Consider the following 16,241-nt stretch of genomic DNA (forward strand, 5'->3'; position numbering starts at 1 on the left):
TCATAGCTCAATTTAGGTTACATGAAAGATACTGTTTTACGCTCCATCCCACTCTTTGTCTCTGTGCTAGGACAATCAGAGGGCAAAACAATTGCAAGGGAAGAATTACTCTCGGGATCTTTACTGTGACCGCTACCTGCTGTTTTGTTTTGTTTTAAGCTGGGGACACTGTTCCCAACAGCCCTTCACATCTCAACTGAAATGACTTGGTGGAGGATAATAATGACACTGCAAATGGGTAATATAATAAAGCGTCCTTTATCTCTTCCTTACTGGAAATCCAGTATATGTGAACATTAACTCCTTTCACTACGTGAAATACTCAAAGCCAGTATTTATCTTTAGAGACAGAAAGTAAACCAAACTGCAGTACAAAAGAACACAGAATACTTTTATAGACCAAATATCCCTACAAAAGTCTTTACAATTTGCAAACTATCAATATGTTTGGCCAAGGGATGAGGGGCAAAAAAAAGAATCCTGAGTCTTTAAGGGTCAAACCCTTTCATGTTAGCTTTTTGTCTTATAATTCAAGATGGACTTTGGCTGTGTTAAATTTACGTAAACTGAGAAAAAAATTGGGACAATTTTCTGTATTGAATAATTTTGATAAGAAATCAGTTTTCCTAGGAACATCTGAGAATGTTTTAGTAGTTGAACTCATCATACTGGCATTCATCTCAAATTTTCTTTTTGTTTGGTGTAAGTATGTAAAAAATTCATTTTAATGACAAATGAATATGTACAAAGTTGCTTCAAATTTCTTTGAAGTACTAAACTTTTTCCCAATTTTATGAAACACTAGTTAACCAAAGAAATATCTTAATAGGCTCATTAAAGAAAACAGAATGCTTACGTAGTAATAAAAAGATGTAGGCAATATTTAAACTTATGTTTCTTTTACAATCTTGTAATGGTCAATAAAACCTACTTCTAAAAACTTAATCGTGGGCCCTAGCTGGTGTAGCTCAGTAGGCTGAGCGTGGGACTGAGAACCAGAGTATCACGGTTCGATTCCCAGTCAGGGCACATGCCTGGGTTGCAGGCCAGGTCCCCAGTAGGGGACACATGAGAGGCAATCACACATTGATATTCTCTCCTTCACGTCCCCTCTAAAGATAAGTAAATAAAATCTTAAAACAATAAAATAAAATTGATTTATTTTTCATTTATTAATCTGATTTTCCAATATCTTTCTGACATCTCATCCTTTACAATGTTGTCCACCTGATATTTCAAGCACCCACTTGGCACTGTTCCTATTTATCACAATACACTGACTACATTCCCTTTGCTGCACTTTACACGCCTGTGACTTTCGTAACCACCCATTTGTTCTTCTTAATCTCTTAACCTTTTTCACCCCCAAAGCCCCACCCCTCTGGCAACCAACAGTCTGTTCTCTGAAACTAATACAAAATAATACTAAATGTAAAATGTAATTGAAAAATTAAAAAAAAAAACTACCCTAAAAGAATTTAGGCATGGGCATTTATTTAAAAGCACTAAATTACTGTGTGTAAATTAAGACACAAATATTAAGCTAATGTTCTTTCACTTCCATAAAACATTCAATTTATAAATACCATACAGGCTTGGTACATGACTAATATTATAGATTGGGAAGACACAGCTTCCTGAATTAAAACTCTCAGCAAAAAACTCCACTAGTCAAAAACAGTATGTGCTATAAATATCAATATTCCTTTCCAATTATCAAATTAGTTTCAAATCATGCAATCTTAACATGGCTTAGATTTTTAACATGGAATAGATTTTTGAAGATTATGATATGACATATTTATAAAAAGTAGAAATGAAGATAAGTACTTTTTAGAGGAGAAGGGATTTTCAAACACATTACTATATTAGTTAAGTGTATAAACTCTAAATAATGGCATAATATTTAAAACACACTACATAATTTTACCCCATAAACTAGATGTGTTTATAATCTTTACATCACAGATAAACTGACAATAAAACAAATTATTCCCTTTTTAAAAGCACTGCTAAAGCGGCAGGCTGAAAGTGAAAGGAAAATAGAGTCTGCTTACCAGAATAATGAAGGTAACAGGCCCGATGAAACTCCATATAAAATAGTTATCAACACGAAGCCAGCAACTATCATGAAGAGAAAAGAATATGTATTAAGTGGCTTCCGTGGATCTTCAACATCACAATGAAAGTAACCATTTAAAAATCTAACAAAACCATCTTTATATTTGCCTTTGAAAATTCACTTATCAATTTCATTAATTCTTGGTTGGCTCTGACTTAACAAGTAGTAATTTAACTACTTCAGCCTACTGGTTTTCATTTTAGGTTTTAATTTGATAAAGACATACTTAGGCTTTTATGAGGGAATAATAAACCCCACCACATCCAATCCTCGAGACCTCTGACTTTACTAAGAAAAACTTGAAATTCAATACTCCAAAATGTCTCATCATTTTAAAGTTTATATTCAATTTTTGTTTTTCAATTCTATATGTGTTAACATTTTTAGCCTTAAGAAACATTAGGACAAAAAGAGTTTACATTATGTTTGTTGCAAAACTGTATAGTATAAATATAATACTTCAATAGTAATGGATAAGTACTAGGAAAAAATAAAGCATAGACTCATACAGTATTAGAGCAAATGATGCATAAACTTATTAAGACAGATTTTACTTAGTGGTTCATTTTTCATATAACACTGAATCCCCACTGAATTTCTTTTATTTGTCTTTCATCATCTGTACAGTCCAAAAGCTTTCTTTAGTCCAAAGAATCTTTATATGACTAATTTTATCAAAGGAAAAAAAAATAAACAGAATTGGAAAGCAAATTCATGCCTCTAGCAAACAAAATCCTTAGAAACATGGCTACGGGTACCTTCTGTCACGTTCCATAAATATCTGGGTTTTTTAAAATAAATGAAAGACAGTACTTATTTTAATCCTTTCAAACTGCCTGATAAAATATTATCAAAGCAAAACATATGGGAAGGAATGTGCGACTCTCGCAATTCAGAGTGAGAGCTGGGGAGAGGGCCAGCTGCACAAAGACAGCTAATGAAGCATTAACTTAAAACTGAGTAGTTAAACCTGTCAGATGCTTTAAGTTCAGAAGCATTTTTACTTAATATCTTTCTAAGGCCAAAAAGTTATTTACTTTTTCAATTTGTTTCAGGTCAATCTTTTGTGTTAAAAAGAAAGTCCGTAATTTAGTATCTGCCTCGCCAGAGTACAAATCCTCTGAACCTAGAAAATTACAAAAGACTTGATTGTAATTTGTGCACGGCATGCCCATTCTCTTACCAATAAAGCTTTCAGAGGCTATTTTATTTTAGTCTGTCAGGGAACCTCACTGACAGCTAACAGGCTTTAAAAAATGATTCACTTGAAAAACACTCAGGTCGCTTGCAATTACTTACGCTTTTTCTGTTCCATAGCTTTTATAGTCAATAGCAGCTGAAACTCCAACCACTGTGGCAGGAAACAAGTAACCAGCAACATAGTAATATTTCTTCCTTGAATATTCACTTTCAAAAACTTCAACTAACATCAGATAGAGCTGCACACCTTCTAAGCACATCCAAGCAAAAGCAGCCAAAAAGAAAAAGTGTAGAAGTCCTGCAAATATTGGGCACGCAATCTACAAAGCAAAAGAAGAAAAAACACAAAGGAGAACCCGTGACTACACAACCCACTCCAAAACTGTGAAACAGTCTCTGATAGTGGTCACTACAGTCTTCAAAATACATCATTATTCAAATACTACTTCATGAAAGTATTTTTAAAAAATGGAAATGGGTTACAGACATGGCCAAACTTGAGGAATTTATTGCTTGCAGTATAATGCCAGGTGTGCTAGAGATTTCATCACTATAAGACATTACTATTTATAGTGAAATTTTAAAAAATCAAGAAATAAGAAAACATCTTAATTTCTCTTCTCCAATTATCTATTAGAATATTCTACTTTTAGCTGATCTATTTCATAAGTTTTTTTAGAACAGCTGTTTCCAAATTTATTACTTCCACCTTTTCTGTACCAGAATTTTAAAAATTTTCTTTAATGACAAATACCCCTGGCTCTAATTACCTAACATCATTTCCTGTCATATGTGGAGCACTCTAAATGTAACCCAATGCAGATGTAAATGGGGTGAAAAATTGACTAATTATTAAGTTCTGTTTCTAACACTGAAACCTCATGATGAATTAAGTGCTCGGAATACAAAGAAATGGCCACTGGTCCGAATAACTACATGAGAAAATTAAAACTGTAAAAACAGGATCTTTCCATCTCAGTATTCCCTATGTTCTTCTAATCAAATTCCATGTCTTACTAAGAACAGGAAAAGGAAAATGCAACTATACTTTAATATAAGAAATGAATTAACCCATAATACTTTTACTTAACAACTGGGCTTTCAATTTATTACAAATTATCTTTCAGTATTGCCATGTCATTTATACTGTTACAAGGTCAAATACTAATATCAGCACATAAATGGATTCACACTTGTCATAAAAATTTTCAGAGATCCTAGGTCAGTTGACTGAGGGGTGCTTACCATGTAGTTTGTCTTATCAATGCCTATTAGAAAAATAAATTCAGCAATGAAAAGGTTGATACAAAGATTCTTGTGAATAGTATTACGGTCACTCTGCAGACCACGGAAAAAGCAGAAGGTGAAGATGCATATGGCCAGGCAAACCAGGGAAATGACAATTCCCACCCAGGTGATGACTGTAAGGAGTAATTCGTGAACTCCATCTTTATACTGAAAATAAAAGATATAAGGCACATTAATAATCCTGCATTACATGAACTAAAGGTGAGAGCGCTTTCAAATGCAATAGCTTATCTTATAATACTAAACTCTGAATTTTCATGTGTGCTCAAACAGGGCTCAATACTGAAAGTGAAATTTTGATCATATAATGGAGTTCAATATTATCAACCTTTATATCCAGAGAATGACTTATGACAGTTGAAGATTTTACTAGAAAGTAATTCGAGAGCTCACTTATTTCAAAATGATTAAAATAATTACCTACATAAACATATAGAAAATATATAAAATAAAGGATAGTTATGATTAAAAATAACTGGTAGTTACATGATTTTCCAAGTTAACATAGAAGTCAAAGTCAAGGTTTTACTATCTCTACTAAGAATCAAGTACACAACAGATCTGAGAGCTTTCATGCTGTGCTTGCTAAAATACTTTTTATCTTCTGGCTATCATTTTTTAATTGTTATTCAATTCAAGTACAATTGTCTCCATTTTCACCCCTCTCCCCACCCATCCCCAGCTCCCATTCTCAAACCTACCCCCTTTGGCTTGGTTCATGTGTCCTTTATATACGTTCCTCGATGCCCCCCATTAGCCCCTATTATCCCTCTCCCTCCTCCTCCGCTCTGATCACAGTCAGATTGTTCTTTATTTTATTTTCTTAATCATGAAAAAGAATGCTAAGGAACATTCCAGAAGCTATTCTGACCTTTCAAAACCAGCAGTCCTGTAGTGTGCAATATGATGAGGAAACTTAAAGTAAAAGTTATAAAATGAGATCTGAACATTCAAGATGAGGACGGCATATTAAATTTTAGAGCCTTCTCTCTTTAGTATGACTTATTGCTGTTCAGTCCCCAACCACCTCTGCCAAAGACCTGCCCAAAGGAGGAAAATCTTAGAACAAATCTGTAAAGCACATGATATGAGAAATAACAATAAATATAGTGCCACAGCTTCCGAAGTTTTATGGCCAGTATAGAAACAATTAGAAAGCTACATTACTTTGTTTGCTTTTTAGTTATGATTAGCACCCAAACAAGGATTACCACACAAGCTGTTTTGAATCTCTGAGGTTTTTCTCTGCTACTAATTAGAAGTGCAAATACTTACTGCAATTTCCCTGTGGGCCATGAGAATGGCAAAATTGGTTAGGTGGCTGCAGGCACAGGTTGTACGAGTTTTATTAGTGTCGACCAGCTTGCAGCCCTGGGTAGACCAATATCCCATCATAGTTCTCTCCGAGTAGTTCCAGAAGGAGCAGTTTGCATTGAAATAATTGTCGGGCTGGGAAATAAAAATGACAAGATAAAATTAGGATTTTACACTGTAAGATGGCAATAGCAATTGTTTTAATACGAGTAAAAAGTAATTTAGATTAAACTTTGCATGTTTCGGACTATAAAGTTTTTCATCAGCAAAACTGTAGACTATGTTATACAAGGCAGATATCTAACTTAAAAGGGGCTTTATAATCCGAAACATTCTAAAGTGTACTCTAAATTACCAAAGGCCCATTTTACACGATTACAATTTCCATCTTATAATTTTACTACTGATTGAACATTAGAATCATTTCTTTTCCTTTTCCAATAACATTAGATCCATGAATTCGTTCTAAGAAAACCCTATAAGGACCAAGTGTTTTAAAATCCATTTTCCGTACTGGGCTCATTTTTATTCTCAGTGACACATTAGCAGTGTCAGGGTTCATGAAAGAGTGAATACATTGCAGCAGATATAAACAGAGAATAGTCACACAAATTTATTTTTCTTTGCCATTAGTGGAAATCCTCTTGGCTACCTATGGGCACTTACTCACTCTACACGTAACAGTCAAAAGTTTTGCAGACAGTCTTCCAACACAGTATAATTCTTTAACTACCAATGTGCATGCTAAGGCATCTCTCTTCAATCGTCGATTTTTAAAGGCAGAGCGCTTGTCGACAATTATGTCAAATGTGATCAGTAAAACCAAAACAGATCATGCCGATAACAGAGTCCTATCAGTTAATACTCGGCTATCCTGCTGCTAAGGTAAGAGTTAATTTTCATTCTAAAACAAATTATAGTCATTTACATTTTCCTATTGATTACTCTATTAGCTCTTATTAAGAATACACTTAAGCTCGAATAATCACTGAACCTCATTTAATTTTATGTTCACAGACTTAAATAAACTTGTGTCTCTGACCTAGTACTTCATATGCAATTCAAATGGGAAGGTCCTTTCCCTCCACTCTGCTATCCCCCACTTCCCTCTCTCCCCATCCCAGCATGTCAGCTTTGCTTTCTTCCCTCTACTTCGTTAACAGACATAACTTACATCGATGTGCGGTAGGGTAAAAAGCACAGGATCTGTCAAGTATACTCGGCTGGATTCCTTATTGATTGAAACTGAAATGATGTGGGAATTCACTGCAATGGTGCTATTACGACCAATAAAGTCAGCACCCAGTTTTATGGTTGCATTTTCTGTACTAAGGAACTGTCCCAGACTCCGGTAAATGATGAACACCAACTTTGCAAGTCCTAGGAAAGTAAAAACTCAAGTGACTCCAGAGGAAATAGGCTTATGAATTAAAAAATACATTCAAATAGGAATAAAATGAAAAAAGTCCTTATAGAATCTTTATTTAGCATTTTAGAACTAACAGGTTTAACAGAACAAAAAGAAAAAAAATCCATTTTAAAAGACGGTTCCATTTTACCATTCCTGCTGTTCTGTTTCACGGTGTTTGCAGAGAGCTGGATTGAGCTGCCGGCTCCTTTGATGCCCAGAGGGAACTTAAAGTCTTGGACCTGTCCTTCTGTACTGAGTACGGCAACTTCCAGAACTGGATGAGGCAAAGGAATACAGAGGAGGAATTAAAGAGCGTTCTTTAAACTACAAAAAGCAAATGACAATCGCACAAAAACCAGTTTCTTTTTATCTACTTACAAAATGTCAGATTTAAACAAAATATAAACTAAATTACTCTAAGAAGTTCTTAAGCCTTGACTACTCTAAAAAAATTTTAGAGTAATTTTTTAAAGCAAAAATGATTTTAGAGTAAAATCATTTGTGTATATTTCATATAGTTTATATAAGCATTTTCTTTATACTTTTATATTTTTGTCATGAACTTATTCCAGACTTTTAGACTATGACCATAAAAACTGTTTGAATTCATAATACAAAACTCTCAAAGCTTCATTTAAATCATTAAACAAAAATACTTCAAAGTGATTTTTTGGCTCTTTATATTACATAACTTTTCAATGGCCATTTACTTGTCAATGGCAGAACCCTGAAGCATAAGTTGGAATGTCCTTATATATGTATGCATCTACTTGTATGTATAAGATACACTGTAATTCATAAGGCTATACAGGTCAGTTTACAGTAATCGATTTTTCTCTAATTTCTACATGTAATAAAGACTAACACAACTTATTTATGAGAAAATGTCTGGCATGATATTAAAACTCCCCATTAATTCTCACTAGTAACCATCAATCTTTACATACTTAAGTTGGGCAAAATAGGCCCCGTGTGCCAAATCTGACCTGCCACCTGTTTTTTAAAGTAATGTTTTATTGGAACACAGATATGCTTACTTATTTGCATACCATTTACGGCTGTTTTGGTGCCACCATGACAGTTAAACATTTGTTACTTAAACAACATGGGCTGGAAAGCCTAAAATATACACTATTTGGGCTTTCACAGTAAAAGTTTGCCAATCAGGGGAAACACATACTCTTAATAATTCAGTCAATACTGTCCACATATTTTCTCTGAATTTCACCCTAATGATGCCCATCCTTGCACAGTGATTTCTATACTCAGACAAATGCCTAAGTATACGCCCATACACTTGATCAATCCACCCACTCCCTTTCCTTTTTCAAAAGTGGGCGTGGTGTATTCCTTTACAGAGTTTCTCTTGGGTACTATTGTATTTATTTTTATCTTTTACAACTTTGTTCTGTAAAATACATACAGATTTCACTGTAAATATGAAATTGTAACACTGGGAGATTTTTCTAAGCTATCAGAATACGTGCCAAGCACCTAAAATACAAGTTTATGATGAGAGTCACACAACTCCTACAAGTCCACCTGCTGCAGAAGCTGGCTGAGATACTCATTTTACTGGTCTATGCTGACAAAGACCCAGCTGGTGGGCAGGTAAATTATCTCTCTTCACATCAGGTTCCGTGTGTAGAAGACGATAAAGGGGCAAAGAAGAGTGACCAACTATACACCTAATATATACCTCTGTCTTCCTTTCACTGAAATGCACTCTAAGTAATTATTCTTAAAACAAGAGACAGAGCAGGGCGAAATAGGAAAATCCTTTGAGCTCCATGAAATGTTCCAATATACACGTACAAAGAGTTAATTTCATTCAACAACTATTTACTTATTACAGTTCAAAAGTTACACCTATTAAATATATAGACGCAAAAGTATTTTAAAAATTTATACAATTCTAAATCAACTGTGTTTAATTCAAAAAGCCTTACAGAAATTAATGCATTAGAAAATATATTAATGTAATATACCAAATTAAGAAATTAAAACAGAAAGAATTCAACAAATTTCAATACTCATTCAATATAAGAAATGTTTACAAAACAACACAAATAAAAATAAAATTCTTGCTCAGACAAGGCTTTTGTTATCAAATAAGGGTTATCTTTCTAAACTTACAATAAAATGTCGTAAAAAAAACAAACTCTAGAAGCATTCCTTTTATAGTCAGGATGACCCCTGTTCACAGGTTTTAGTTAGCATTATACTAAAATATCAGCTAATGCAGAAAAACTAAGCTATAAACACTGCAAAGAAAAAGCAAACTGTTGTTATTTGCAGAAAATGTAATTAACAATAGTAATCTTGAGGAAGACTACATGAGAGGTAAAAGAATTTAGCAGGACTGCAATAAGCAAAATCAACTGTGTCCCTGTAAGTCCAGGCAATAAACAATTAGCATATGTAATTTTTAAAAATTTTGTAATATATAATTTTAAAGTCATTACATTTAGTAAAATTTCATCTCATTTACAATGAACACAAATAGTCTAAGTTACCAAGGAGTAAACCTAATAAAAGAAAAGTACAAGACATTAAAGGGAAAAATGCAGGAATTTATTAAAAGACCTACCAACAAATGGAGGATTATATCATGGTCTCACTTGGGAGAACACAACAAGTAAATCTGTGACACTTCTTTTTAACTAACCTATAAATTCACAGTCTAATTCTAATAAAAATTCCAACTAGATTTTTTCAGTATAAACTCCACAAGCTGATTTTTAAATTCACATGGGGGGTTGGAGACATGCCCAAAGCAGCCAAGACAATTAATTCCTCAAGAAGCAGACTGAAAGAACTCACCAGATAATAATGTTATTGAAACAAAACAAAAACAACCTATGACATGTCCACTTAACATGTCCACATAAACTTGATACATGACCGAGATACCATGACAAAGCACTGGGGGAAGGAATGGCTTGTGCAACTCCAAGTACTGAATAACTGACTGTCCATATGAAAAAGACAATCAAATTAGTTCCTTCATATCATAAACAAAAATAAATGTCAGGTGTATAAAAGACATAGTTGTAAAATTACAAAGTTGTATCATTTTCAATGACTTATAAAAGATCTTGATATAACTGCAAAGTGGAGAAAATTTTCTTGAGTGGGACACCAAAAAGGAAATACTTCTTAAATAAGACACCAGAAGCAACAACCCTAAAAGACTCATAAATTGTACTTCATTATTTTGTAAAACAAAAGACACCATGAACAAAGTGACAAAGCAAAGTAACCAGTATGTAATCATCAAATAATTAGTGTCCAGAATGCATTAACCACAGAGAAACTGATAAACAGGAACAAGTTGCAGACAACAAATTTACAGGAGAGAAAACTAAAATACCCAATAAACGCATTCAGTAGTCAAAGAACTGCAAATTAAAACAATACTGTGATCAAGTCAAAGCCATTAACAGGACAATGTTTTATGTCAATAAAAAAGTGTTAGCAAACAGAATGACTGGGACCAATGGCATTACAGGTGAGAATATAAAATGGTAAACTGCCCTGGCTGCTGTAGCTCAGTGGATCGAGTGCGGGCCTGTGAACCTAAGGATGGTGGTTCGATTCCCAGTCAGGGCACATGCCTGGGTTGCTGGCCAGTTCCCAGCAGGGGACAGATGAGAGGCAACCATACATTGATATTTCTCTCCCTTTCCCTTCCCTTCCCCTTTAAAGATAAATAAATAAAATCTTTAAAAATAAATTAAAAAAATGGTAGACCAATATTAAAAGTGATTTCACAGTATTGAGTAAAGTTGAAGATGGGCACGCTCTATTAAACATTCTATTTCCAAGTATATGTGTGCATGTATGTCTAGAAGGCACATACATGAACAAGCAGATATACAACAAAATTCACTGCAGTTTTCCTTTTAGTATCAGCCAAAAAGCTTAAGCCATTAAAATATCTATCTCGGGCACAAGTGAATAATTGTAAAATCTTCTTAGATCAGGTGAATGAGCTATGCATACATACAAAAATCACCATGAGATGATGATGATCTACGAGTAGAGAGTAATTAGACAATTACATTTGTAGTGCGGAATCGTTAACTTTAAACGTAAAAAGTGGTTGTTAAAGGTACATTACCTGTAGAGAAACATTTTTAATTAAATGTTTATTAATACTAACACAAAATTTAAGGATGCTAGTTATTCCCTAGTTGATCTGATCAGGAAGGAGGACACCAGGGGATTTATACATTATCTCACTCTCTATCTCTGTGTGCTTGAAATAATACATGTCTTGTTCAGTCAATTTCCTGAAAGGGAATACAATGGGGGACCCCTTGTTTTAGAGGCTTCCTCTGCTAGGGGAACGTTCCAGGGACCCATCTGTATCAGGGTTCCAATGCCAACAGCTGGCATTGTTATGAGAAGCTGTGTTCGGCTTTAGGGAATTTTTCTGAAGACTCTTTCTATACATTTGCCCATTTCATGATGGGTGATTTACAAGCACACCTGCCCACACCTCACTGAGTGTTTGGTAGTTTTAGACCAAAAGGGGCATGACCCCCATGCCCCACCTTCCCTGGTCACTTAATCTTGTCCTGAGTGACTATTTTTTTGTTTGTTTCCCTGAATAAAAAGAGTCCTTAAAGGGAAGTGTTTTGCCAGTGTGGAAGAGGGGAAACAAACCCTGCAGAAGCACTAAAAGGCATCAAAATCAACAAGTTCAAAAACTGTTTTGAGCAGTGGAAAAAAAGGCTGGATAGGTGCCCTGCATCAAACGAAGAGCATTTTGAAGGTGACTGAAGTTTAAACATGTAAGAATAAATACACTATTTTTAATAAATAAATTCTGGGTTTTTTTGGGTCCCCCCTCATATACCCGATTCATAGGAGAGCCACCCAGGGCCTCACTCGCAGCCAAAGCTGTACATAGAATTTCAAGATTATTCCTCTGTCCTTCTACTTTTTAAATTTATCACAAAGCATTTGCTGCAACGAGAGAAAAGGGGACAAAAAGAAAGAGCGCATGCGGGAAAACTATGGCTTCTGCCAGGAGCCCCCCACACTCCATCAAGCTGAGCCCCAGGTGAATCCAGCAGGGAGCCCACTGAAGATGACAGCCACAGAGCCGAAGCCCAGCCTCCAGGGCGACACAGCAGGAAGAAGCACAAGTCTTTATCGCTGTGAGCTGCTGTGACTTTGGGGTTTTTGTTACTGCAAGGTAACTGAGCTTAAATTGTTGGATACAACCATGCTGGCTGCTAAGCCCATAGGGAAAATAAATGATAGAGAATTGTATAATGGATGAATTAGGCTGATAATACCGGAAGTACCTAATTAATCATAAGATCACAAACACAGACAACCAAACATGTGCCTCTTGAATATTATGTAACAGAAAGTTCTTGGGGAGCGGGGACTTAAACCTGACCTGATTTACTCCTGATCTATGAGTAATTATCAGTATATATCAATCATGGTAAAATGGCACTATGAGTATGAAATAAGCAAAATCCAGAATGCAGGCTATACTAGAGAACAAATGATCCATTCAATGCTTCCAACAAAAATGAAAAGGTTTTAAAAACTAAGTTGTAGGGAGAAAATGCTTTTAATTAAAAGAGACTCAAGAAATATATCAACCAAACGTATACCATGATTTATTTGTACCCTAGTTTTAAAATTTTAATAATTAAGTATTAATAAATTTATAAAAATCAAGTAAATTGAGGCACACTTTTGTTATCTTTTGAAGCTATTTTAATTATCTTTTTAAAATATTTTTTTATTTAGTTTTAGAGACAGGGGAAGGGAGGAAAAAAAGGAGAGAAACATCAATGTGTGGTGGCCTCTTGTCTGCTCCCAACTGGGGACCTGGCCCACAACCCAGGCATGTGCCCTGACTGGGAATCAAACTGGAGACCCTCTGGTTCACAGGCTGGCACTCAACCCACTGAACCACACCAGCCAGGGTTATTTTTGTTAATTTTTAAAGTGTGATAATGATATTGTGTTTCCTTTGAAAAAGTATAGAATATTTACTAAAGTTTTTATACTAATAGTAATAATATGATGTCAGTATGTACTTTAAAATAATACAATGGTGAGAATAAGTGAAACAGGATTAGCACAGATGTTGAAGCTGGGTAAAAAACACTTTTTTATCAAAATTAAAAACTGCTGCTGCTCTCAAGATATCATTAAGAACATTTTTTTTTTAAAGTCACATACTGAGGGAAAATATTCAGAGTACATATACACAAAAGATTTATATCAGTAATACATACAGAGTCTTCATAATTTATTACTAAAAAAGACAATCCAATTAAAAACAGGAGAAACATATGAAGAGACACCTCACAAAAAGACATAAGAAACGCCAATAAGCACATGTAAAGTTGAACAGTTATCAACAAAATGTAACTTGGCAATCATACAAATGCAAACTAAAACCAAAATGAGCTGCCACCTCAAACCACTAGGCTACAATTAAAAGGATATTTGAGAAGACAATCTTAAGTCCTGGTGAGAATGTGGAACAACTGGAACCCTCACTGCTGTTGAAGGATAAGATGGTATAATGACAAGGGCAAAGAGTGGTCTAATAACAATCGAAAAGTGGAAACAACCTAAATATCTGACAAGCGAGTAAATATACAAACAGTGGCGCGTCCCCTTGTGATGGAACAATATCAGGACATAAAAAGGAACGAACTACTGGAGCCTGTGCCTGCAGCACCACGGATGAATCTCAGAAACATTACTCTGCGTAAAAGAAGCAAAAGCAAAAGGGAGTACATATTATATGATTCTCCACTCAACTGCAGATCTAGAAAATGCAAACCTAGACCATAGTGACAGGACATAGACCCGTGGCTGCCCGATTTGGGGGCGCGAGGAGACTGACTGCAGAAGGGCGTGAAGAACCCCCCCGAGGCGGCAGAGGCGCTGCCCATGATGTCGGTTACAGGGGTGTGCACTTGCCAACACTCATCAAACTGTAGGCTTACAACAGCTGTGCTTATTGTCTGTAAATTAAATCCCAAAGGTGATTTTTAAAAGCTATACCAGACATAATTATACTATTTTTACGAGGTTATGCATAGGGATAAAACAGAATAAATTCAGGATTCAAGGAGAAATCACTAAGGAGAAAAATCAGATTATCTTTATAGCCAAAGACACTGCAACCGCATCCTACATTTAGGTAAGAGGATCTGGAGTGAGGCCACAAGAGGGTCATGCATGGGCCATGTGAGTCCTCCATCTACAATGAAAACAAGTCTTAAGGAAAAGTTCAATATATTCTTCATACTAACTCATGCATAACAGGGGTGTCAAACTCATTTTCAGTGGGGGCCACATCAGCCTCACAGTTGCTTTCTGAGGGCCAGATGTCATTTCAGGCCTGTATACATGTAACTACTCCTTAACTAGGGGCGAGGAGGTCCGTGCTGCCACCGGGCCAGATAAAACAAGGTGGAGGGGCCGGATTCGGCCTGTGGGCCTTGTGTTTGCCACCTGTGATATATAATGTTTGCCACAAAACTGTTTATATCTTAGAAATAAAAACACACAACTACATTAGAATGTGTAAAGTGACATTCAGTGATAAGTGTAATCAATATATACATATAGTAATTTAAAGGAATTGCTTTTGAGAAGTCAAAAATGTGTACTACATCCCACCCATGATATTCTCTCCTTAACTGAAAATGAAGAAAGAGTATGAAGAATAATCCTTTAACACTCTAAAAAATCACAAGTATTGGGAAAAATACATTCCGGGACATTCAGGTTCTCAGACTTGTCTCGAACTGAGAATACAGCACCTACAACACGTAATAAAATCTGCTCTGCATCACGTGATGCTACTGGGAGCGGATTATCAACCCGGCCTGTCATCTTTCCTTACACCCTTGGAAGGGGCAGGAGAAGGACATTTTATGATTTTTGGAGTTTTTTGTTTTGTTTTGTTTCGAAAATAGCTTTTGAAGACTTAGAAAACAAACCGAGGTCAGGGCGTGCCACTTTGGATAGTACTTTCTGCGAATCACCCTCCTAAGGTGATCACGCCCCCACTCCGTTACCCTCGCAGGCAGGTGACTGGAACACCTGAGAAGACTTGTTTAAGGTATATTTAGGCATTTCATTAGACTACTAAGCAAATTAACTTTAAAGGTAATAAAAGCTTTAGACAGAAAGGGGAAGCTGTGTTCATTCTGCAGTATGACGAAGGTGGTGGCAATTATTTATTCCCCTTATGACTGCTCTCCTAGATCGTGACAGGCCAAATTATTTTGACTTCATTTAATGTGAAGTTACTGAGGTTTTTTTTAATCATTCCAAAACCTCACACTAAATAAAAACACAATTTTAATACGCTTCTTTCTCACTAAAAATTCATTCATTTAAAGAAAGTTAGAGTGTGACTTTAATTACAAGTACAATAATCTATTAGCGTCCACTTCTTCCAAATATCTCACTTTTTCTACATTTTAAAATATAAAGTCCCATGATGTAGGCAGACACAATCAGGTAACGAGATGGCATCTCAGACAGCAAAACCTCATTTAACCTGTGATGCTCCAGATATATATACTTTGTTGGTAAAAGAGAGTAGTCTGTGATCCCTTATGGGGTTGGTGTGTTTTTTAAACATTTACGCTTGGGAAACTTTTTTACATTACTAAGGGATATTACAAAACTTCATCTAAGCTCAAACTCACTGAATAATCAATAATTCTAAAGCCTCAATTAATATATTTTACTGTGTTTACTGTACTTGTTTTAAATGCCATCAAGTTAATTCCTGCCTCTTGTTGCCAGCCTTTCCATTCCAAATTATGCTTCAAAACCATCGGCAGCCATTTTGCAACAATACAGGAAGCATGGGTATTC

At 35.3% G+C, this 16,241-nt stretch overlaps 1 protein-coding gene across 22 annotated transcripts in view; it reads right to left on the reverse strand.

The window, feature by feature from the left end:
- The window catches only part of ADGRL2 (adhesion G protein-coupled receptor L2), a 217,380-nt gene that overhangs the window by 21,672 nt on the left and 179,467 nt on the right, over nt 1-16,241 (reverse strand). For all 22 annotated transcript variants that reach the window (XM_037060988.1, XM_037060987.1, XM_037061000.1 and 19 more), the window contains 6 exons: nt 7,504-7,629; nt 7,119-7,324; nt 5,906-6,079; nt 4,568-4,777; nt 3,422-3,642; nt 2,058-2,124 (listed from right to left, as the gene is read on the reverse strand). In XM_037060988.1, the coding sequence (XP_036916883.1) occupies nt 2,058-2,124; nt 3,422-3,642; nt 4,568-4,777; nt 5,906-6,079; nt 7,119-7,324; nt 7,504-7,629 (1,004 nt within the window). The remainder of the gene's footprint in view (nt 1-2,057; nt 2,125-3,421; nt 3,643-4,567; nt 4,778-5,905; nt 6,080-7,118; nt 7,325-7,503; nt 7,630-16,241) is intronic.

This window comes from Sturnira hondurensis, unplaced genomic scaffold (genome assembly GCF_014824575.4).
Source record: "Sturnira hondurensis isolate 20B ecotype Veracruz unplaced genomic scaffold, ASM1482457v3 Scaffold0013063, whole genome shotgun sequence".
NCBI classification, from domain to species: Eukaryota; Metazoa; Chordata; class Mammalia; order Chiroptera; family Phyllostomidae; genus Sturnira; species Sturnira hondurensis.